Source organism: Schistocerca piceifrons, chromosome 6 (genome assembly GCF_021461385.2).
Source record: "Schistocerca piceifrons isolate TAMUIC-IGC-003096 chromosome 6, iqSchPice1.1, whole genome shotgun sequence".
In the NCBI taxonomy this organism is placed as follows: Eukaryota; Metazoa; Arthropoda; class Insecta; order Orthoptera; family Acrididae; genus Schistocerca; species Schistocerca piceifrons.
In genome coordinates, this window is record NC_060143.1 from 33,513,595 (window position 1) to 33,539,012 (window position 25,418).

General features: G+C 39.7%; 1 protein-coding gene across 1 annotated transcript in view; it reads right to left on the bottom strand.

Annotated features, from left to right (window-relative positions):
* Window positions 1-25,418, bottom strand: part of LOC124802753 (gastrula zinc finger protein XlCGF57.1-like) — a 249,541-nt gene that overhangs the window by 150,307 nt on the left and 73,816 nt on the right. The window contains exons 3-4 of the mRNA XM_047263739.1: window positions 18,175-18,323; window positions 16,246-16,432 (exon numbers count right to left, since the gene is read on the bottom strand). Coding sequence (XP_047119695.1) covers window positions 16,246-16,432; window positions 18,175-18,323 — 336 coding nt within the window. The remainder of the gene's footprint in view (window positions 1-16,245; window positions 16,433-18,174; window positions 18,324-25,418) is intronic.

Here is a 25,418-nt window from a genome sequence, read left to right on the forward strand (position 1 = left end):
CTGCATCAAACCAGTCTCAGGACTGAAGACCACAACAACAACAACAACAACAAGTTTTAATTGTAATTTCTGTACATTAAACTTTGAACAATGTGTAGTTTCAGTACCTATTATTGTAAGAATATATAAGAGCCCGATTTTTGGTCCCGAGACAGTCAGTGCATAGCCGAGCTTCAGACGAGGAACCTATGTTTGTTAGAACAACAACAATGCATCAACTTAACAGTGAAATAAGTGTTGCACCAATGTTGTTGTTGTTGCGGTCTTCAGTCCTGGGACTGGTTTGATGCAGCTCTCCATGCTACTCTATCCTGTGCAAGCTTCTTCATCTCCCAGTACTTACTGCAACCTACATCCTTCTGAATCTGCTTAGTGTATTCATCTCTTGGTCTCCCTCTACGACTTTTACACTCCACGCTGCCCTCCAATGCTAAATTGGTGATCCCTTGATGCATCATAACATGTCCTACCAACCGGTCCCTTCTTCTTATCAAGTTGTGCCACAAACTCCTATTCTCCCCAATTCTATTCAATACCTCCTTATTAGTTATGAGATTTACCCATCTAATCTTCAGCATTCTTCTGTAGCACCACATTTCGAAAGCTTCTATTCTCTTCTTGTCCAAACTATTTATTGTCCATGTTTCACTTCCATAATTGGCTACACTCCATACAAATACTTTCAGAAATGACTTCCTGACACTTAAATCTATACTCGATGTTAACAAATTTCTCTTCTTTAGAAACGCTTTCCTTGCCGTTGCCAGTCTACATTTTACATCCTCTATACTTCGACCATCATCAGTTATTTTGCTCCCCAAATGTGGATGTTGGCCTGCAAACTATTAATGAGGCTTATGGAAAGTTAAAACACTACTGCACTGGCTATATAACTGTGTAACATTTGGGGTGGGGTGGGAGGGAGGGGGTCGGGGGTGGTTGTGAACAGTGAAAGTTAAAGGCTGTGAAATGCAACTGTGCTTCTGTCGGCTACATCATTTACAGTAGACAATAGCTGCACATCCACACCCCATTTTTCAGCCAGTATGTTGACGCCAAGGGCAATCAACAAACAAAGAAATAAAACAGGCAGACCATCACAATTGGAAGGTTGGTTGCTGTTGCAAATCCTATTCACTGTCAAGAACCAGGTATCACAAAAGATTCACATGTTCTTCTTTCCAATTACAATTATTGGTGTGTGTAGTAGTCTGATATTATGGCTTTGTTGCTGCAAAGTTTGTCCACTGCAACTTATTTATCCAGTTCCTCCCTTCAACAGTTGTTTTCATTCTCTTTTCATTTTTCAATGATTCTCTTTGTAGCTGAAAACAGCTGTTGACCTCCAATCTACTATGCATCTCAGTGAACAGGCTATCAAACTTTAGTAATGTAAGGAGACACGGTGCGTGTAACATATGTTCGGCAGAAAGGAGAGTTGACCATTTGCAGCATAGTCAGAGGCTCAGACAGTTCTGTGACCGTGTAGGCTGCAGATTCCTCGACTTGCACCAAAGAGTGGTTGGGTTTTGGATTTCAATGAATAGGTCAGGTGTCCACATACACAGGAGGTGGCTACACAGGTAGCAGGGTCTGTGTGGCGTGGACTGGGTGGTTTATTAGGTTAGACGGTCTGTGGAAAACACAAGAAGGGTTTCAGTCACAAAGGGTGCAGGTTGAACACAGGAAGAACGTAGATGCAGGAACCATTAACAGTTGTAAATTGTTGTAGCTGTGTTGGGAAAATACCAGAGTTCCAAACATTAATAGAAAGCACTGATGCTCAAATTGTTGTAGGCATCGAAAGCTGGCTAAAGCCAGATATAAGCTCAACTGAAATTTTTGCAAAGAACCTAACGGTGTTCTGAAAAGGGAAGGCTAAACACGGTTGGCAGTGGCGTGTTGGTTGCTGTTAGAAGTAGTATAACTTGTCGCAAAATTGAAGTAGATACTTCCAGAGATTTAGTATGGGCAGAGGTCATTGTTGGCAACTGGAATAAAATAATAATTGGATCCTTTTACCGACGTCCCAATTCAGATGACACAGTTGCTGAAAGGTTCAAAGAAATAAACACGTACATGACTCATACGATAATAGTTGGTGGAGACTTTAATTTACCCTCGATATGTTGGCAAAAATACATGTTTACTTCCAGAGTTACGCATAAAATATCATCCGAAATTGTGCTAAATGCATTCTCTGAAAATTATTTCGATCAGTTAGTTCATGAGCCCATGCGAATAGCAAACGCTTGTGAAAACACACTTGACCTCTTAGCACCAAATAATCCGGAGTTAATAATGAGCATCAAAACCGATACAGGGATTAGTGAACACAGGGATGACATAGCGAGATTGAATATTGTAATCCCCAAATCCTCCAAAAATAAGCAAATAATATACCTATTCAAAAAAGCAGATAAAAATTCACTTGGCGTCTTCCTGAAAGACGCTCTCCACTCATTCCACATTAATAATATAAATGTAGACCAAATGTGGCTTAAATTCAAAGAAATAGTATCGGCAGCAATTCTACATCTACATCTACATTTATACTCCGCAAGCCACCGAACGGTGTGTGGCAGAGGGCACTTTACGTGCCACTGTCATTACCTCCCTTTCCTGTTCCAGTCGCGTATGGTTCGCGGGAAGAATGACTGTCTGAAAGCCTCCGTGCGCGCTCTAATCTCTCTAATTTTACATTCGTGATCTCCTCGGGAGGTATAAGTAGGGGGAAGCAATATATTCGATACCTCATCCAGAAACGCACCCTCTCGAAACCTGGACAGCAAGCTACACCGCGATGCAGAGCGCCTCTCTTGCAGAGCCTGCCACTGGAGTTTCTTAAACATCTCCGTAACACTATCACGGTTACCAAATAACCCTGTGACGAAATGCGCCGCTCTTCTTTGGATCTTCTCTATCTCCTCCGTCAACCCGATCTGGTACGGATTCCACACTGATGAGCAATACTCAAGTATAGGTCGAACGAGTGTTTTGTAAGCCACCTCCTTTGTTGATGGACTACATTTTCTAAGGACTCTCCCAATGAATCCCAACCTGGTAGCCGCCTTACCAACAATTAATTTTATATGATCGTTCCACTTCAAATCGTTCCGCACGCATACTCCCAGATATTTTACAGAAGTAACTGCTACCAGTGTTTGTTCCGCTCTCATATAATCATACAATAAAGGATCCTTCTTTCTATGTATTCGCAATACATTACATTTGTCTATGTTAAGGGTCAGTTGCCACTCCCTGCACCAAGTGCCTATCCGCTGCAGATCTTCCTGCATTTCGCTACAATTTTCTAATGCTGCAACTTCTCTGTATACTACAGCATCATCCGCGAAAAGCCGCATGGGGCTTCCGACACTATCTACTAGGTCATTTATATATATTGTGAAAAGCAATGGTCCCATAACACTCCCCTGTGGCACGCCAGAGGTTACTTTAATGTCTGTAGACGTCTCTCCATTGATAACAACATGCTGTGTTCTGTTTGCTAAAAACTCTTCAATCCAGCCACACAGCTGGTCTGATATTCCGTAGGCTCTTACTTTGTTTATCAGGCGACAGTGTGGAACTGTATCGAACACCTTCCGGAAGTCAAGAAAAATAGCATCTACCTGGGAGCCTGAATCTAATATTTTCTGGGTCTCATGAACAAATAAAGCGAGTTGGGTCTCACACGGTCGCTGTTTCCGGAATCCATGTTGATTCCTACATAGTAGATTCTGGGTTTCCAAAAACGACATGATACTCGAGCAAAAAACATGTTCTAAAATTCTACAACAGATCGACGTCAGAGATATAGGTCTATAGTTTTGCGCATCGTGTTATAATTTCATGTATTGACTCGTTCCATGACCATGGAGACTTCTCCTAAATGTGGTCCCACGGAACAATAAATAAATAAATAAATAAAATAAAATAAAAATCTGCTCGACGACCCTTCTTGAAAACTGGGACTACCTGTGCTCTTTTCCAACCATTTGGAACCTTCCGTTCCTCTAGAGACTTGCGGTACACGGCTGTTAGAAGGGGGGCAAGTTCTTTTGCGTACTCTGTGTAGAATCGAATTGGTATCCCGTCAGGTCCAGTGGACTTTCCTCTGTTGAGTGATTCCAGCTGCTTTTCTATTCCATGGACACTTATTTCGATGTCAGACATTTTTTCGTTTGTGCGAGGATTTAGAGAAGGAACTGCAGTGCGGTCTTCCTCTGTGAAACAGCTTTGGAAAAAGGTGTTTAGTATTTCAGCTTTACGCGTGTCATCCTCTGTTTCAATGCCATCATCATCCCGGAGTGTCTGGATATGCTGTTTCGAGCCACTTACTGATTTAACGTAAGACCAGAACTTCCTAGGATTTTCTGTCAAGTCGGTACATAGAATTTTACTTTCGAATTCACTGAACGCTTCACGCATAGCCCTCCTTACGCTAACTTTGACATCGTTTAGCTTCTGTTTGTCTGAGAGGTTTTGGCTGCGTTTAAACTTAGAGTGAAGCTCTCTTTGCTTTCACAGTAGTTTCCTAACTTTGTTGTTGTACCACGGTGGGTTTTTCCCGTCCCTCACAATTTTACTCGGCACGTACCTGTCTAAAACGCATTTTACAATTGCCTTGAACTTTTTCCATAAACACTCAACATTGTCAGTGTCGGAACAGAAATTTTCATTTTGATCTGTTAGGTAGTCTGAAATCTGCCTTCTATTACTCTTGCTCTTGAGAGGTTTATACCAAATAAACTTAACAAATGACGGAGCTGATCCTCCTTGGTACACAAAATGGGTTAGACCACTGTTGCAGATACAACAAAACAAACATGCCAACTTTAAACAGACTCAAAATCCCCAAGATTGGTGATCTTTTACAGAAGCTCGAAATTTAGCATGGACTTCAATGCGAGATGGTTATAACAATTTCCACAATGAAACTTTTGTCTCGAAATCTGGAAGAAAATCCAAAGAGATTCTGGTCATATGTGAAGTATGTTATTGGCAAGAAACAATCAATGCCTTCTCTGTGCGACAGCAATGAAGATACTATTAAAGACAGTGCTACCAAAGCACAGTTACTAAACACAGCCTTCTGAAATGCCTTCACAAAAGATGACAAAGTAAATATTCCAGAATTCGAACTGAGAACAGCTGCCAACATGAGTAATGTAGAAGTAAATATCCTCGAAGTAGTGAAGCAACTTAAATCACATAATAAAAGCAAGTCTTCTGGTCCAGACTGTATACCAATTTGGTTCCTTTCAGAGTATGCTCATGCATTAGCTCCATACTTAACAATGATTTACAACCATTCGCTCGACGAAAGATCCATACCCAAAGACTGAAAAGTTGCAGAGGTGACACCAATATTCAAGAAAGGTGGTAGGAGTAATCCAGTAAATTACATGTCCATATCGTTAACGTCAATATGCAGCAGGATTTTGGGACATATATTGTGTTTAAACATTATGAATTACCTCGAAGAAAACTGTCTATTGACACACAGTCAACATGGTTTTAGAAAACATCGTTCCTGTGAAACACAACTAGCTCTTTATTCACATGCAGTGTTGAGTGCTATTGACAAGGGATTTCAGATCGATTCCGTATTTCTGGATTTCTGGAAGGCTTTCGACACTGTACCACACAAGTGGCTTGTAGTGAAATTGCGTGCTTCTGGAATATCACCTCAGTTATGTGACTGGATTTGTGATTTCCCCTCAGAGAGGTCACAATTCATAGTAATTGACAGAAAGTCATCGAGTATAACAGAAGTGATTTCTGGCGTTCCCCAAGGTAGTGTTATAGGCCCTTTGCTGTTCCTTATCTATATAAATAATGTGGGATACAATCTGAGCAGCTGTCTTAGATTGTTTGCAGATGACACTGTTGTTTATCGAGTAATAAAGTCATCAGAAGATCAAAACAAATTGCAAAACGATTTAGAAAAGATATCTGAATGGTGCAAAAATTGGCAGTTGACCCTAAATAATGAAAAGTGTGAGGTCATCCACATGAGTGCTAGAAGGAATTCATTAAACTTTGGTTACACAATAAATCAATCTAATCTAAAAGCCATAAATTCAACTAAATACCTAGGTATTACAATTATGAACAACTTACATTGGAAGGAACACATAGAAAATGTTGTGGGGAAGGCTAACCAAAGACTGCATTTTATTGGCAGGACACTTAGAAAATGTAACAGATCTACTAAGGAGATTGCCTACAATACGCTTGTCCATCCTCTTTTAGAATACTGCTGTGCTAAGTGGGATCCTTACCAGATAGGAGAGATGGAGTACATCGAGAAAGTTCAAAGAAGGGCAACACGTTTCGTATTATCGTGAAATATAGGAGAGAGTGTCACGGAAATGATACAGGATTTGGGCTGGACATCATTAAAAGAAAGGCGTTTTTCGTTGCGATGGAATCTTCTCACAAAATTCCAATCACCAACTTTCTCCTCCAAATACGAAAATATTTTGTTGACACTGACCTACATAGGAAGAAGCGATCACCACCATAAAATAAGGAAAATCAGAGCTCATATGGAAAGATATAGGTGTTTGTTCTTTGTGCACGTGATTTGAGATTGGAATAATACAGAATTGTGAAGGTGGTTCGATGCACCCTCTGCCAGGCACTTAAATGTGATTTGCACAGTATCCATGTAGATGTAGATGTAGATGAACAACATATACATATGCAGCTAAAGTCTTTCATAAATGAGAAGCCCAGAGAAAGCCTTTATCCAACAGTGGATAATGAGGAAGCCTAGAGATGTCCTTTATCCAAGAGTGGATGTAATTTTGTATGCACAGATGGCTGAAGGGGACAATACACCAACAATGAGGATCATGATGACCATGCAGCTTGTATACATGTCAGATGATGCTGAAACTACAGTCTGAACTGCCACCATTGACCCACTTGCCACACTAAGACTGAAATGGCTGACATTCACCACCAACACTTAGCTATTTACGTTGCACATGTACACTGATTACTTTTCTCCTGCTATGCACCTTGCCCCTTGGACAGCGGAATTCTTGTGGCACAGCTGCTGTATAACAGGAAGGTCCCCATTCCTATGCAGTACTGTCATTCCAGCTAGTCACAAGATACACACTACAGTGTCATTCAAACACTAGAACATCTAGAATTGGTAGTGTGACAAAGCAGAACAGTGTGCTTTATGCCCTTGAGCATACGCTTAGTACAGCTGTGTCAGCGTGTTTATTTTGGTGAAGTTATGTGGAATGAGAAGAGTGTAACACTAAAGTCAGCAAAAAGCTTTTTTCTTTCTGGACTACTACTAATACACAGGAACATTATAACTAGACCTACATAATTCTAAACAATACATTTGGACATATAACACTAATGATTTTAAAAATATATGTGAACTTTGATGTAATCTTTATAACTGCAATGTTTTAAAGTATATGAGCTTTAGCAACAATCATATGCATTTTGCAGCAAATAACTTTAATGGTTGCATAGGTCTTTTGCCATTGTTTTACAAAAAATCAGCCATTTACTGATTTAACATTTTCCCTCTTGCATTAATGTCAGTGTTGTTTTTATTGTGGTCATCAGTCTGAAGACTAGTTTGATGCAACTCTAAATGTTAGTCTATCCTGTACAAACCTCTTCATCTCTGCACAACTACCACAACCTACATCCAGTTGAAGCTGCTTACTGTATCCTTCCTCAACAATTTTTACAAACCACTCCCCCCCACCTCTCTCTCTCTCTCTCTCTCTCTCTCTCTCTCTCTCTCTCTCTCACACACACACACACACACACACACACACACACACACACACACACACACACTACCTTCCATTACCAAATTGACAATTCCTAGACGGCTCAGGATGTGTTTCATCAACCAATCTCTTCTTTTAGTAAAGCTGTGACACAAATTTCTTTTTTCTCCAATGTCAATACACACAACAGATATGAATATCTTGATTCTTTCCTTGCAATGCCATGCAATTAGATCCATTAACCTAATCGTTATGAAATTTATACAAGTATAGAGTATTTTTTTCTAATTAGTCAGGTTAAAGATGCAGGAGCTTATAATGTTATTTGGTATGAATGAGGGAACATGCCACATGGATACTGTTAGTCTGCTACTTTAATGTTTTAAAATTTGATGTGAGGATAATTTGTACCCTCAAATAAAAAAAATAAATAAATAAAATAAAATAAAAAAAGTAAAATAAATAATAATAATAATAATAAGCGCTGTCATGATCGGAGACGACGCTTGAACCCTACGCCCATCCACAATGGTAACGACACTGCTAGTCACACGGAAAATGATTTAAATCCAAATAGAGGTGTTTTGCAGGATATGCTTCCTGCAACCACTCTAGAAGGAAAACAAAGACAGAGGATGAGATGGTCAGATGAAGTTAACCGACACCTCATATTCTGTTATTACCAAGCAACAAACTTAGGAACCAACACAACTGGATACAGATCACAAGTACACACAAAATTTATTACCAGATACCCAGAATTAAAATTTTTAACAGAACAACGACTAGCTGATCAGATCCGTGTAATAATAAAAAATAACAGGATACCCCAGTCAGAATTAGAAAACATCAAACAACAAGTACAACAAATACTGGGACAAATGTGCAATCAGAAGAAGAAGAAATTACAGTAATGGACTCAAACATCCCAGAGCAAACAAACAAAGAACACTACGCATCAATTAAACAATCAGAGGAAAACGACATCTTAAGACGGCCACCAGAACAAGCACAAATAGAACATGAAGTGACACACATGTTAGATATAGAAGAAAAATTTCAGCTAACTTATATAGAATACAAAGACACAAATACAGACATTAGACCATTCTTGCATAGACCAACAAATAACCCACAAGTCGAAACAACAATAACAACTATCAACACAATCATACACAACAAAATAAATGAAAATACAACTATGGAAGAGTTACAACTACTGGTTTATATTGGAGCACTCACTACACTAAATATACACACTAGGCAGGGATCAGAACAAACCAACACACGGAAGAAACCCACAAAACCAGCATGGCAACACAGGCTACAGATCAGAATAGAAAAATTGAGACAAGACATCGGACAGCTAACACAATTTATAAGAAATGAAATATCAGACAAAAAACGAAAACGGTTAGGCAAAATCTCACAACAAGAAGCGATAGAGCAATTAGATGAAAAGAAGCAGAAATTACAAGCATTGGCCAAACGACTTAGAAGATACAAAAAAAGTGAAAATAGAAGGAAACAAAACCAAACATTCAACACAAATCAAAAGAAATTTTATCAGACAATAGATAACACACACATTAAAATAGACAACCTACCAAACATAACAGACATGGAACACTTCTGGAGCAACATATGGTCAAACCCGGTACAACATAAGAGAGATGCACAGTGGATACAAGCAGAAACAGACACATACAAGATGATACCACAAATGCCTGAAGTGATAATTTTGCAACATGAAGTCACCCGAGCAATTAATTCTATGTACAATTGGAAAGCCCCTGGAAAAGATAAAATAGCAAATTTCTGGCTAAAGAAGTTCACCTCAACACATTCACATCTAACTAAATTATTTAACAATTACATTGCAGACCCATACACAGTCCCTGATACACTTACACAAGGAATAACTTATCTGAAACCTAAAGATCAAGCAGACACAGCAAACCCAGCAAAATATTGCCCCATAACGTGCTTACCAACAATATACAAAATATTAACTTCAGTCATTACACAGAAATTAATGACACATACAACACAGAACAAAATTATAAATGAAGAACAAAAAGGCTGTTGCAAAGGAGCACGAGGATGTAAAGAGCAACTGATAAAAGATGCAGAGGTGACATATCAAGCTAAAACTAAACAAAGGTCACTACACTACGCATACATTGATTACCAAAAAGCTTTTGACAGTGTATCCCACTCAAGGTTACTACAAATATTGGAAATATACAAAGTAGCTCCTAAATTGATACAGTTCCTCAACATAGTAATGAAAAATTGGAAAACCACACTTAATATCCAAACAAATTCAAATAATATCATATCACAGCCAATAAAGATTAAGTGTGGAATATACCAAGGAGATTCATTAAGTCCTTTCTGGTTCTGCCTGGCTCTGAACCCACTATCCAACATGCTAAATAATACAAATTATGGATACAATATTACTGGAACATACCAACACAAAATCACACATTTGCTATATATGGATGATCTAAAACTACTGGCAGCAACAAATCAACAACTCAACCAATTACTAAAGATAACAGAAGTATTCAGCAATGATATAAATATGGCTTTTGGAACAGACAATTGTAAAAAAAATAGCACAGTCAAGGGAAAACACACTATACAAGAAGATTACATATTGGATAACCACAGCGACTGCATAGAAGCGATGGAAAAAACAGATACCTATAAATATCTAGGATACAGGCAAAAAATAGGAATAGATAATACAAATATTAAAGAAGAACTTAAAGAAAAATATAGACAAAGACTAACAATAATACTGAAAACAGAATTGGCAGCAAGAAACAAGACAAAAGCTATAAACACCTATGCTATACCAATATTGACCTACTCATTTGGAGTAGTGAAATGGAGTAACACAGACCTAGAAGCACTCAATACACTTACACAATCACAATGCCACAAATATAGAATACATCACATACATTCAGCAACAGAAAGATTCACATTAAGCAGAAAGGAAGGAGGAAGGGGATTTATCGACATAAAAAACCTACATTATGGACAGGTAGACAATTGAAGAAAATTCTTTATAGAACAAGCAGAAACTAGCAAAATACACAAAGCAATCACTCATATAAATACATCGGCTACACCATTGCAATTTCATAACCACTTCTACAACCCTTTAGATCACATAACATCAACAGATACAAAGAAAGTAAATTGAAAAAAAAGGAAAGAAAAGAAAAACAAAGAAAAAAAAAAACACTACATGGCAAGCACCCGTATCATCTAACACAGCCACACATCGATCAAGACGCATCCAACACATGGCTAAGAAAAGGCAATATATACAGTGAGACAGAAGGATTCATGATTGCAATACAGGATCAAACAATAAACACCAGATATTACAGCAAGCATATTATTAAAGATCCCAATACCACAACAGATAAATGCAGACTTTGCAAACAACAAATAGAAACAGTAGATCACATCACAAGCGGATGTACAATACTAGCAAATACAGAATACCCCAGAAGACATGACAATGTAGCAAAAATAATTCATCAACAACTTGCCATACAACATAAACTAATAAAACATGTTCCCACATACATGTATGCACCACAAAATGTACTGGAGAATGACAAATACAAATTATACTAGAACAGAACCATTATAACAGATAAAACAACACCACATAACAAACCTGACATCATATTCACCAAGAAAAAGAAGAAATTAACACAACTAATCGAAATAGCCATACCCAATACAACAAATATACAGAAGAAAACAGGAGAAAAAATTGAAAAATACATCCAACTGGCTGAGGAAGTCAAAGACATGTGGCATCAGGATAAAGTTGACATCATACCAATTATATTATCAATATAATAGAGGGAAGCATTCCACGTGGGAAAAATATATCTAAAAACACAGATGATGTGACTTACTGAACGAAAGTGCTGGCAGGTCAATAGACACACAAACAAACACAAACATACACATGAAATTCAAGCTTTCGCAACAAACTGTTGCCTCATCAGGAAAGAGGGAAGGAGAGGGAAAGACGAAGGATGTGGGTTTTAAGGGAGAGGGTAAGGAGTCATTCCAATCCCGGGAGCGGAAAGACTCACCTTAGGGGGAAGAAAGGGGTATACACTCGCACATACACACATACATCCATCCGCACATACACAGACACAAGCAGACATTTGTAAAGGCCTTAAGGTGGAAAGTGTAACATGAGGCTGAAATGAAAATGAAAATAAAAATATATGGCGAGAGATAAGGTGAACTAGAAAGCAACTGGAGATCTGGTGTGAAAAAAGGCGAAAAGGTGTTGGTTATAGCTGGGCTATGCTGATCCTGTGGTGAACTTGGGTTGGTAGACAACGATGTGCACAAAGGTTATGTGGTTGTGTTGCCGCCAAAACACGTTAAAGGGTGGAGCAATTCGGGAAAATTTCGAAAAAACTGCATGTAAATGTATTAAAAGGAGTGGTTTTGTGGTGGCAGATTGTGAAAATGAGGCTAACAATTGTCTGACGAAGAAATAATGACGTTAAAACCCGTGGGAAGCGGCTAAAAAAGATCAGTGATGTGGGAAAAACGGAAACGGAAAAAACACGGGGGGAGGGGGGGGGGGGAAGTTGTTGGAACTAGCCGAAATGGCTGTTTAATAGCTGAAAGGAACTGTTTGTGAACTGGAAACGGTGGATTTTGTAGCAAAATTTTTGGTTATGGTTTGGAAGTGGGTTACGTATTATTGAGTATATATAGGCGGGATAAAATTGTATGGTAGATTCGGTTTACAAATGTCTGCTTGTGTGTGTGTGTGTGTGTGTGTGTGTGTGTGTGTGTGTGTGTGTGCGTGTGTGCGCGCGCGAGTGTATACCCCTTTTTTCCCCCTAAGGTAAGTCTTTCCGCTCCCGGGATTGGAATGACTCCTTACCCTCTCCCTTAAAACCCACATCCTTTCGTCTTTCCCTCTCCTTCCCTCTTTCCTGATGAGGCAACAGTTTGTTCTGAAAGCTTGAATTTCATGTGTATGTTTGTGTTTGTTTGTGTGTCTATCAATTATACTATCAACTACAGAAGTCATACCACACAATATCCACCAGTACATCAACGCAATGCAGCTACATCCAAACGTATATATACAACTACAGAAATCTGTAATTATTGATGCATGTTCAATTACCCGAAAGTTCCTAAATGCAATGTAACATATACCGTACAGTTAAAAGGAAGTCATGCTTGATCAAGGTCCGCGTCACTTTCCATTTTTAACCAGACATAACGTCTGAGACAGGAAAGAGAAATAATAATAATATTTGAAACAGAACCATAGTGTGATTAAAAAACCCATACTTCTATTTTTCTATTTCATAATTTTTATTTGCTTATTTGTCACATTTTATACACTTTGTTGCTGCTCTCAAATACTCTTAAACAATAATGGCAGGCTCGGTAGTACTGCAGTCAAAGGTGAATAATACATAAAGACAAACTGTGAATGAGAACTGTTACGCCAGCATTATGGAAGTGTCTCTTACAGTATGAAACTTGAAAAAAATAATGAGTGTAGTGTAGTGAGGAAACATGTTTTATTCTAAAAAAGACAAATGAACTGTGTGAAACTGGATTTAACTTCAATGATTTCTCATTTCAATAATTTATAATTTAATAGCAAGCAGTCAAAGTAATGGGGGGATTGATGGGGGGAGGAGTGAGGGGGGGGGGGGGGGGGATGAAAGCAATTGGTGTTCAGCTTACTGTCTTGAAATTGTCCAGTTTTCGGACAGCTGAGAGAATATCTGGAAAATAAATAAGATTAAGGTTTAGAATGATGAAATCATTAGAAAGGTCATAATGAATAATGTTCAAATAATTTGCACGTTAATTATAAGTCTAGTGACCCTGGAGGGTAGCAGTAATGTTATAAGTACTGAAAGACAGATGGAAGTAGTGTTACTAGAATCAAAACCAAATTACAACCCTTAGGCTGTGCTTTCCTGATGTGCAAGCCACTTATCACCTGTAAACTGGACTCACGTCATATGAGAAAAATATACAGATGTCTTGCTGCACGTCACTTGACAGGTGCTGCCTTCTGTTGTCAATTTCTAAAATTACTTTAAAAGAAACAGTAGCAAGTAACTTGCTGTAATGACTGATTGAGCCAGTGTGAGCTCGCACTGTTGTGAGTTTCATGTGTGAAATCTTCAGGTTTAGCAGTTTGCTGTAATTATGCTACAAATATGTCATGTTGCTAGAGTGAGCAAGAAATTCTGGAAGCTCAAGAGGAATAATTTAATGAGTCTGGATTGGAGAGAGAAATATATCTGTGATAACAGATGCAGCTAAGCTGCATTCTGCTACAATTTTTCATCACTTGGGACCAGAAAATGTAGCACGTATTTTTGGCAAAATTCGTATCTATTTTTTTTTGCAAAATATGCATCTACTTTTGCCGAAATCTGCAACTATTTTCTTTGTTTGTAAATGTTTAGACATGCAAATTTAAAATGTTGTCATGTTACATGAGTGAAGACAAACAAACTATTATTTATTTGCAACTGATTGTTAAAAAGAGTGCTCATTGGGAACTTTTTGACTGGAATGTTCGCTTATGCAAAAACTTCAACACCAAATGGCCTTAGTTTTCTTTGTTTGGCAGTATTTAAGCTTTCAAAAATGATTGTTCTGTTGAAAAGCAGCAGCATTTTCCCGCCAGTTAAGTGAATGCATCTCCGATAATTGGTGTTTCTGGACATTCTCTTTTCCCACACAATTTGAAGATTAAAACATCTGCACACTGCTAATTTTGACCTTTCTTGGGCATTCATAGCCCTATGACCCATTCTTGACACCTCTACAAGAAGAACTAACGAAGCACTTAGCGTAGAAGTAGAACCAAACGTACGGCAACTCAATTTTAACGTTAGGGAAATTTCGGCGCCATGAAAAAAAGTTACAGATTTTGTTTTACAATCACTATAGTGCAGTGGGTGGGCACTATAGGTTATAGAGGCAGATGGCCACGAGTATAAAGAGACTAGAATTTTGACTGCCACAGGGGATGGAGCAGTGTGTGGACACAATCCCTGCTTCCATTTCACTGGGCAGCAGCCTACAGCAGAACTGACACATTTTCATACAGATCACTTATCTCTTTTGGCGTTGCAAGGGTCGTAAACAACATCGGTGATGGACCAGGATTAGCCACTTCAATTATTTCAAAATAAAAAAAGAAAATGCGTAAGACACAACACAAAGCATTTGGGGATGGTTATGCACTGTTGAAGTAAGCAGAGTATTGTTAATGACATAGTTCAGGCCCGACCTCTGGCGGTAATCAATGCAACTACAGTTCATAACATCCACCACCTAATTTGCCATGTTAAAACTGTCTGCATTATCCTGTCTTTTGAGCTTTAGCTAACAAATAAACATATGTGTTTCTTTCTTATAAAACGCTAGGTCCTATGGCTGAGTACTACTTTGCATTACGCAACATGTGTCTTAAACAGACCATTCAATTGTCCGCAATTGGCATGGCAGCAGATCATTGAGCACATTGATACATTGTTGCGTTCGTACACTTTATTTCACAAGTAGGTTCTTGAGTATGTTATCTTTCCAAATTGGATTTCTGCAGATGATGTACAATGCCAGTAACAGCTTAAAGTTTTGATATTATATGCAGAAAAAAAGCTATTTAAAACCCTCTCTGATAAATGGTTCACATGGATGCAATTCGCTATGAAACAAGGCTATTAAGTAATTTCACATTTGAGGCAGGATTCGTATCTATTTTGCATTTATTGCAAAATGCGATTTTTTCCGGTCCCTTTTCATCACTAATATTGTTGGTACAGACACTGCTGCTGTAATTACATTTCTGTTCTGTTTTATTAATCTTAATCTCAACTCTTTTACATGTGAAGCTCATTATGAGGCAGCATATAACATGAGTTCTCAAGATTCATTTGCAGAAAACAAGGCAGTTCACTGGTAAAACAAGCAGGAAAGAAACAAAATGATATTGCTCTGAATTTGGCATACCACTCTGCATATACAGGTTATTTTGACTTTGGCATATGAAAGACATTTTCATATGAAACTACTCAAGAACTTGCCTCAGACTTTTCTTTCTGGAAGGATAATTACACTTTTGGCCATCATTATAGTAAAATTTGTACTCTACAAAAGAATTCAAATAAATATGAAAAATAAACTTTAAAGCTTGGTCTTTTTGTGTGTATCACCTTTACGATATATCAAAACAAAATATCAGTAATGTTTCAATGATGGCAAAAAGGGCTGGTTTTCTGGACTCAAAAGTTTTCTGTGTAGCATGTTCTCAAAATGTTAGTATACATGTATGCTGATCAGTATCCCCATTTATAACTATTGTTTGCCAGCTTTGACGATTACAATGAAATCAGCAAAAGTAGTGTACCTTTTATCTGTTGCTGAGGGCTACCATTAGCTTGTGCTTCTGTTGGGTTAGCTGCTTCACTATTCTCTGAATTTTGCCTGCCTCGTAAACTGTTCTCAGGCCCATTGGCGTTGTCCATGTTACTCTTGTCTACCACTAATAACGATCCATCAGCTAATGCACAGTAACGCATATGCCTTTTGCAACCCTGAAAAATAAACGTGTTAATGGAATATAATTACAGAATACAAATGATAATTGGCAACAATGTGAGAAATGACAAACACCATCACTTCAAAGTTTATTTCTTAAAAGCAAATTACTGCAGATACAACTCATTTTCCTCAAGATGTTATGGATATGGTTTTGAGGGTGGCGGGGATGAAAGCAACTAGTGTTCAGTTTATTGTCTTGACATTATCCAGTTTTCAGACAGCTGAGAGGACACCTGACAAAAAAGTAAGATTACGGTTTAGGATGATGAAATCATTAGAGATTGAACACACACTTAGAATGAAAAAGGACGAGGAAATCTGCCATGACATCTTCAAGGGAACCATCCTGCCATCAAACAGCTGGGCAGGGATTAGTAAGCCCCTTACTCTAAATGTAACTCCAGTGCCTTAACCAATGTGTCACTTAACGTGCATACAAAATCAATGGGCCAACTATTATGGTGCTGATTATTATTGCAGTCAGCGAATTAACAGAAGCATCAGAGAATCAGTGAAGTGGTAAATCAATGGAACAATCATATAATGGTTCCAAAAATTCTATGGCTTACTTGATCCACACTGTAATATCATCATTACAAACAAAAACTTGATGATCTGGGATAAAAAAGTGTAAATTACATATTGATACTTCAAAGTGGTGTCTGTTGCAGCTTGTAAGAAACTCCTAGTAAATGCTGCTTTCCCTTAAAGATGTGATTTCTTTTGTAACAAAATGAATATAACTTATGCCTTATTTTAACTCTATGTGAAAATGAACACATACAAAAAGAAGTTGAGTATTTTCTTGAAAATGAGAATGTGTACTGGTGCAGTAATTTTAATACTTAAATCAGTGGTTCTAGAGGTTTTGGCAGCAGTTAATCTCACTTTAAAAACTAATGCTGGAAAGACAAGGTACTCTGACTAAATATGCAAAACAGCAGATACTCAAATTTTCTGGTGCTGGGCTGAATTTACACTTGTGAGTGAAAATGTGCCAAACTGCTTTCATAATGATGAAGTGGGAAATTTTTTCCATCATAAAAAACTGTCATTTACAAAAGCAAAACTAACATTATGAAATCCAATATCCGTTCACAGTCATGAGAGTAGGTGTTTTTATTCAACATACTTAAATAAGTCAGCCGGGGAAGCTGATACTGATTTATATCACATACATTTTGTATGGAATGTGTAATGAAATATATAACATGGGGCTACTTGTAAATGAGAGAAATCAAATAATTTAAGCAAATGCCTCAAAACAACAAATTATATAATTTTACAATGTAGGTGGAACATATAAGATTTTCTTAATATACAGATATTTCAAAAGTGAAAGAGAGACCCAACCAGTACTATACACTTATACACAAAGTATTTAAGTTTCAACCAGTTAGAACTGAAACTGTTCTGAGTAAGAGCCTGAAGACAGGTCATGAAAAATGAAACACAGCACAACAAAAAACACAGCGCTCAACGGTTATGCTTTAGCTGTACAATCAGTTTTACATGGAGAGAACTGAAGAATGGACTATGACAAAACTTTGCACAATACAAATTCATGCTAACAACGATCACAAAATTAAATGTTGTTTTCATATAAAACAAAACAATTGTTAATTCTAAAGACTAACATCACTTATTTTAATAGCAGTTAGAAAATAGGAAAACAACCAACTTATTAGATGAAAGAAAAAAATGCAGTATGAAATGTTACTAAAGACTGACATACTGCTGGAGTGCTAAATGTTCTGTTACAGCCACAGCAGGCGAATGGTTCTGCACATTCATTTGGTTTATTATTTTGTTGTTCATTTTGTTCTTCCTTAGCTTTCCTCTCATTCAGCATTGTCTGTCTTCTTGTCCCCATTCTTGTAGCAACTGTAAAAGTAGTCATTTTTGTAACTAAAATGTTATAAACAATATAAGTTGTAAAACAAAGGACATTAATGTTCATAAACAGAATGCTAATAAAAATATGACGTTAACTTCAGATATCTATCAAATACTATTCTAATCTGGAAGTGTAATATACACATCTCCTACCTGACAGATGTTAAGAAGCAAGAATGTGAGCATAATAATACAAAAAGAATGGAATTTAACATCATGTTGACTGCAACTCATTGAGAGAGGTATCATAAATTTGGATAATACAATGACGTGAATGAGATCAGTTATAGAGGCTTGTCAACTTTCCAGTTCCGGGCATCCACAGAAGGTAGAATATTGCTAATTGGGAGCTCATGATGGAGACATGATGGAGCCACTTGTGGATATGGCTGCATATGAGGGAAAAAAGTCCAGTGAGCACCCCATGTGCATACAGAGGAGAGTCATCCCAAACACATAACGGGTTCTTCCAGATGACATGAAAGCACAGGCTGTAACTAACTTCAGGTGGTAGCTCATGTTGGTACAAACAATGTGTATCACTTTGGACCAGAAAAGATTGTCTCTGGTTCTGGTAGTTGGTTGGTTAGTTAATTACATGTTCCATACACCATTTGAACAATTATTTCATTGAAATGAAGTGGACTGAGTCAGTTTACAGGATATATATACATTATTAGTGCTAACATCAACACATTATCATTTTATTTCTATTTATGCAACTTCATTTAATTAATTAATTAATTAATTTTTTGCAGTCGGCAAGACAACCATCTTGCTTGTAAGATGATGGCCAAGCCCATCACTTGTAGCATCATTGTCAGGACCAATTGTGAGCCTTTGCTACTGCTGAGTGGATGGGCAGAGGCTCAGACAGTTTTGCAATCTTGTAGGCTACAGATTGTAGGACTTGTGCTGTAGAGTGGAGAGGTATTGCGATCCACTTAATAGATCAGGGGTCCATTGCAGAATGGAGCCAGCCACACAGGTACTGGTGGCTGTATGGAATGGAGTGGGAGTTTTTTTAGGTTAGAGGGTCTTCGAGAAGTCCAAAACAGAGCTCAGTGCCCAAGAGTGAAGGTGAAACACAGGATTATAACTGTAAATAGTCACAGCTGTTTTGGGAAAGAACTGGAGATCCAAGTGCTCATAGAAAGCAGAAATTTTTATAGGTATTAAAAGCTAGCCAAAATTGGAGATAAGTTCAGCTGGAGTTTTTACCAAGAACCTAAAGTGTTCAAGAAAGAATAAATTAAATTCAGTTGAAGTTGGTATGTGTGTTGCTGTTAGAGGTAGTTTATCTAGTAGTGAAACAGAAGAAGACTAGCAACCCAACCACCACCACCACCACCACTGATTCTTTAAAAACTTGATCTCCCATGTATAAAACAGCTTCAAACATCTGATCACTTTACAGAATGATTAATATGTAAAATATTTGACAGGGCACAATTATGCAATTTTGTAGGTATCTTCAGTGGTATATGTGGATACTGTCTGCAAATTGGAAAGCGAATGGAGGTAGTAGGAAAGAAATAGTAAATAAAAAGTCATTCTTCATGCATGAACAATAAACACTTAGTAAGTGATAAACTGTTTTATTTCATTATTTTGTGGGACATTAAGCAACACAGAGTTTATAAAAGGTTCGAAATCATGTGTGAAGGTCACTGGAAGCCAGTAAGTGTTTTCGTTGGGTGGAAATACTATGGTAATTTATGTGCCATGAGGTAAGCTGCCTCAAGACATATGCAGTTTCTAACTTTAATACTTGTCATATTGTGTTAAATCTTGGTGTAAAACTACAGATCCTAATACGCATTTTATGACAGCATTTTAAAATTCTGAATTTGGTCAATAATTACACGAAATACTGAGAATCAAATATCAGTTGTACCTGGAAACCACTGGACAGACAACCTGCAGCTGTAATTGGGTGACTGTTTTAGCCATTTAGTAATGGAATAATTGGTTCCTGTTACCTCATCTCCCTCAACTCAGATGACACAGTTGCTGAAAGGCTGATGGAAAACTAAAGTCTCATTTCAAATAGGTACACAGCTCACACAATTATAATTGGTGGTGGCTTCAATCCACCCTCAATTAATGATGAAAATACATGTTGAAGGTCAGTGGTAAGCATAAAACATTGTCAGAAATTATACTAAATGCCTCCTCCTAAAATTATTTTGAGCAATTTGTTTAGGAGGCCACACCATGTGTAAATGGGTGTGGTGATATGCTAGACACTGTTGCAGAAGCAATGAAAAAGGCATTTAAAAGAACAAAAAACCTCCAAAACTGGCAATGTTTTACAGATGCTTGAAACACACTGTAGACTTCAATGCTAGACGCTTCTAACAGTTTCCACTCAAAAATCTGGTAGAAAATCTAAAGAGATTCTGATCATATGTAAAGTATATCAGTGGCAGGACACAATCAATACCTTCACTGTGCAATAGTAACGGTAATGTTACCAATAACAGTGCCACTCAAGAGGAATTACAAAACCCAAGTTTTCCAATATTCCTTCACCAGATACGATGAAGTTGTTGTGACTTGCCAATCTTTCAAAATGCCACCGCGCAGTTACGCATGTCCTCTACATGCGGCGCTGTCTGCCAGCCAGCCAGCGGCCACTAGACTCGGACTCAGTTATGATTTGAGTGTTAAAGTGTACACACGTCTTACTCTGTTTACTTGATCTGTGACTTTCATGTATTGCGTCTTCCTTGAAATGTATTTGTTCAACTTGAAGTTATAACAATTGGCAACGAGGTAGTGATTTTTCTTTTCCATCTTTGAGCCACATATTTCTATGGCTACTTTAGAGCAACTATTGCAAGGTCTCATAGAACAGCAAACGCTTCTCACAAATGTGATTCGTGATTTCGTCGCGGCATCATATGTGGGGCATCTCTCGTTGTTGTCTCTACCTCCTTTTCCTCCTTACGACGAGGTGGGGGAAGACTGGTCTGATTACGAAAAACGTCTTCGACAGCACTTCTTGGCATTTCATGTCGCGGACGAAGAAACATGTAAGTTTCTGTTACTTTCATGGATTTCGCCTCAAATGTATTGGTTGTTGTCGCAATTGGCTCCTTTGAAAGATCCTGCGTCTTTGTCCTTTGCTGAAATGTGCCCACTTCTGTCCGTCTATTTTCAAAAGCAAACGCATGTGGTAGCCTCTCGTGTTGCCTTTTATTGTTGTTAAAAACAACTGAATCAATCCTATCACGCTTGGGCTGCTGAACTTCATGGCCTCAGTAGAAAGTGTCAATTTGTTACTGAAGTTCACAAAGAATCCTACGCCGATTCCATGGTACGGGATGCTATTATCCAATCGGCGCCAAACAAAGAAGTTAGGCAACGTGCCCTTCAGTTGGCAAATCCGACTCTAGATGAAGTCCTATCCATCGCGCAGTCTTTTGAAATTTCTCGAGCTGCTGGAGCGCAAATAGAGGCAAGGGGCGACGTCGGGGGGGGGGGATACAACCACTGTGATATGTTGACGAAGCGTGTGGCATGTCCCTGCAGGCCGACGTGGCCGCAGTACGCTCCCAAGCGCAGCCCCAGCCTAACCATAAACAAAGCTCTAAGAAACTGCAGCAAAACCCACGGCAACTTCCTTCATGTCCGCAGTGTTTTACAAAACATTCATGAGAAGATTGTGCACAATGTTGGGCTGTGTGTCACAAAAAAGAGAGAGAGAGAGAGAGAGAGAGAGAGAGAGAGAGAGAGAAGAAAGGGTCATGTGTCATCCGTTTGCAAATCCGACCGCATACATGATGTTCATGAACATGATGCTGATTCTGTGTTGTCAATTGCACTTCTTCCCTTTCAGGGAAGTTATTCCTCACTGTCCAAATACTTGGTCGAGATGTTCGCATGTAGGTGGATACTGGTTCTGCTGCCACTATCATCAGTTCTCAGATGTATCTTCAGTTGGGTTCTCCAATCCTGTCACCTGTCACTCGGCAATTACGGACTTACAATAAACAGAAGATTTCTCTCTTGGGACAATTTGATGCTGACGTATCTTACAAATCTGTCGTTCGCACTGTTACCATATTTGTGGTCGACCATAGTAACATGGAGAATCTGTTTGGTTTCGATGCCTTTCGTGTTTTTGGATTCTCTGTAGATGACTCTGTCAATATCGTCTCTGATGCTATTCCTTATGCTCAATTGGATTCCTTGTCGACAACATTTTTGTCCCTTTTTTCTCCTGGGTTAGGCCATGCATACGACTTTGAAGCTCATATCACGCTCAAAACCACTGCTCAGCATAAGTTTTTTTGGGCTCAGCCCATTCCTGTGGCCCTTTGTGAACAGGTCAAATGGGAGCTGGATCATCTCACTGTTTCAGGGGTCTTGCTTCCTGTCACTTCCAGTGAGTGGTCCTCTCCTGTCGTTGTCTTTGCTAAGCCAAATGGTGATATTCGTTTCTGTGGCAATTTCAAAGCCACTGTAAATGCCCAATGCCTTATCGACACTTACCCTATGCCTCGACCTGAAGAATTGTTCACTAAACTTGCTGGAGACCAGTAGTTTTCTAAACTTGACCTGTCAGAAGCTTATCATCAACTTCCTCTCGACGCTGGTTCCTGGCAGTTTCTGGTCCTTAACACGCCTTTCGGCCTCTATCAATACCAACGATTGCCATTTGGGGTTGCCAGTGCCCCCGCTCTCTTTCAGCGATTCTTGGAACAATTATTGCTCACTGTCCCTGGGTGTATAAATTACCAGGACGAGGTAGTTGTCACTGGCTCCACCACTGACGAACATCTTCAAAATCTCTGCACACTTTTTCATGTCTTACAGACTGCTGGTCTTAAGTGTAATCTTCAGAAATCAAAATTTTCTCAGGCATATATCATGTACTTGGGGTTTCAACTCTCTCGGGATGGTATTCGTCCGCTTCAGCAAACTGTCGCTGCGATCGTTGCCCTACCTCGCCCTACATCTGTTAAGGAATTGCAGGCCTTCTTGGGGAAAATAGCATACTATCACAAGTTTTTACTGTCTGCTGCTCTGGTTGCTCAGCCGTTGCATCGCCTGTTGCATAAAAACGTACCTTTTCACTGGTCCGCATAATGCGATGCGGCTTTCCAGAAATTGAAGACTATGCTGAAATAGGCCCCGTGCCTGGCTACTTATCAACCTGGCCAACATCTTGTTCGTGCCACGGACGCCTCTCAATACGGGGTCGGTGCAGTCCTTGCGCACTGTTTTCCTGATGGTTCTGAACAACCCATTGCTTACGCCTCCAAAACGCTCACGGGTGCCAAAAAAAAGTATTCTCAAATTGAAAAAGAAGCTTTGGCCATTATTTATGCTCTTCATAAGTTTGGTGCTTTTCTCTATGGATCCAAATTTCATCTTGTTACGGATCACAAACTACTTGTTTCCTTGTTTCATCCATCAACGTCACTTCCCGACAAGGCTGCACACCGCCTCCAGCGTTGGGCTCTTTACTTGTCTCGTTTCAATTATGAGATTCATTTCCGGCCAACGGCTCAACATGTGAATGTTGATGCACTGTCTCGCCTTCCCATGGGTCTTGATTTGGCATTCGATAGGGACGAACTTCTGTGTTTCCACCTGGATGTTGCCGAGCAGCGGGTCGTGGACGGGTTCCCCATCACAGGGGAGCGGCTGGCGGCTGCTACGGGTTCTGACCCTACCCTCTACAGGGTTTTACGCTGTATTCAGAAGGGTTAGCCAGATCGTCCGTCCGCTAAGACTTCTGATCCGTTGCGGAACTAACGATGCTTTGCATTACCGCCTCACGGCTAGGGATTCGTGTTATCCTCCTTTCCACCGAAAATGCTTCGCCGCGTGTTGTGGTACCTGTGTCTTTGCATGCTTCGGTCTTGTGCCTCCTTCACCAAGGGCACTGGGGTGTCTCTTGCACAAAGTCTCTGGCGCGCCGTCATGTGTACTGGCCCAGCATCGACTCTGAAATCACACACATGGTTGCTGCCTGCAGCCCTTGTGCGTCACAGGCTGCCACCCCGAAGTCATCTTTGTCACCGTGGCCTTCGCCTGAGAATCCCTGGGAGGGTATTCATGCTGACTTCGCGGGACCTTTTTTAGGTACTTGTTGGCTTCTCATTATTGATGACTACTCTAACTTTCCTTTCATTGTCCGTTGCACGTCGCTTACCACCGCGGCAACCACCAATGCTCTAGCTCGCATTTTCTCTTTGGAAGGCCTTCCCTCTGCTCTTGTTACTGATAATGGTCTGCAATTTGCCTCTTCCGATTTTGCGGATTTTTGTGCCCGTCATGGCGTCATGCATGTCATGGCCCCTCCATTCCATCCACAGCCAAACGGTGAGGCTGAACGACTGGTCCGCACATTTAAGGCTCAGATGAGGAAACTCCTGACTTCTTCTGCTGCTGATGATGCGGTTCTCCAATTTCTGGCTTCTTACCATTTCACCCCCATGGGCGACCACAGCCCGGCTGAGCACTTACATGGCCGACAGCCCCGCACGCTACTTCATCTTCTGCGGCCTTCCACCTCACGGCCGTGGGTGCCTTCGCTTGGCCGGTTCACCGCCGATGACCTTGTATGGGTATGGGGATATGGCAGGCAGCCAAAATGGAGTCCTGGCCGCATCTTACGACACCGTGGCCAACGCCTGTATGAAATCCAGACAGACACGGGTGTTGCAGTGAGTCATTCAGACCAGCTTCGGCCTCGTGTGCCGGCAACGCCTGTTCCAGATGCCGCTACACCACCTCCGGCTCTACCTGACACTCAGGATACTAGACTCTCTCATTACTCACAATGCAGTCCTCTCACCATCATATCGGTGTCAGCAAAAGAACTGACGCCACCAGGAGACGTGCCCATGCAGGAACCAGATGACCATCATCTGTCGGAGCAACTTTACTCGCCTCCTTCTCCTACAGACGTGGACACATCGCCCATGTCTCCTGTTATAACAACCGGACTTGCCGCAACGGGCAGATTGGTGCACGGGGCCCCAGCAGATTCGACCCCCACGTCTCCTGTCTTCTCGACCCGTTATCATCGGGGACACTTCCTTTCATATGGGAAGCCTCCTCCTC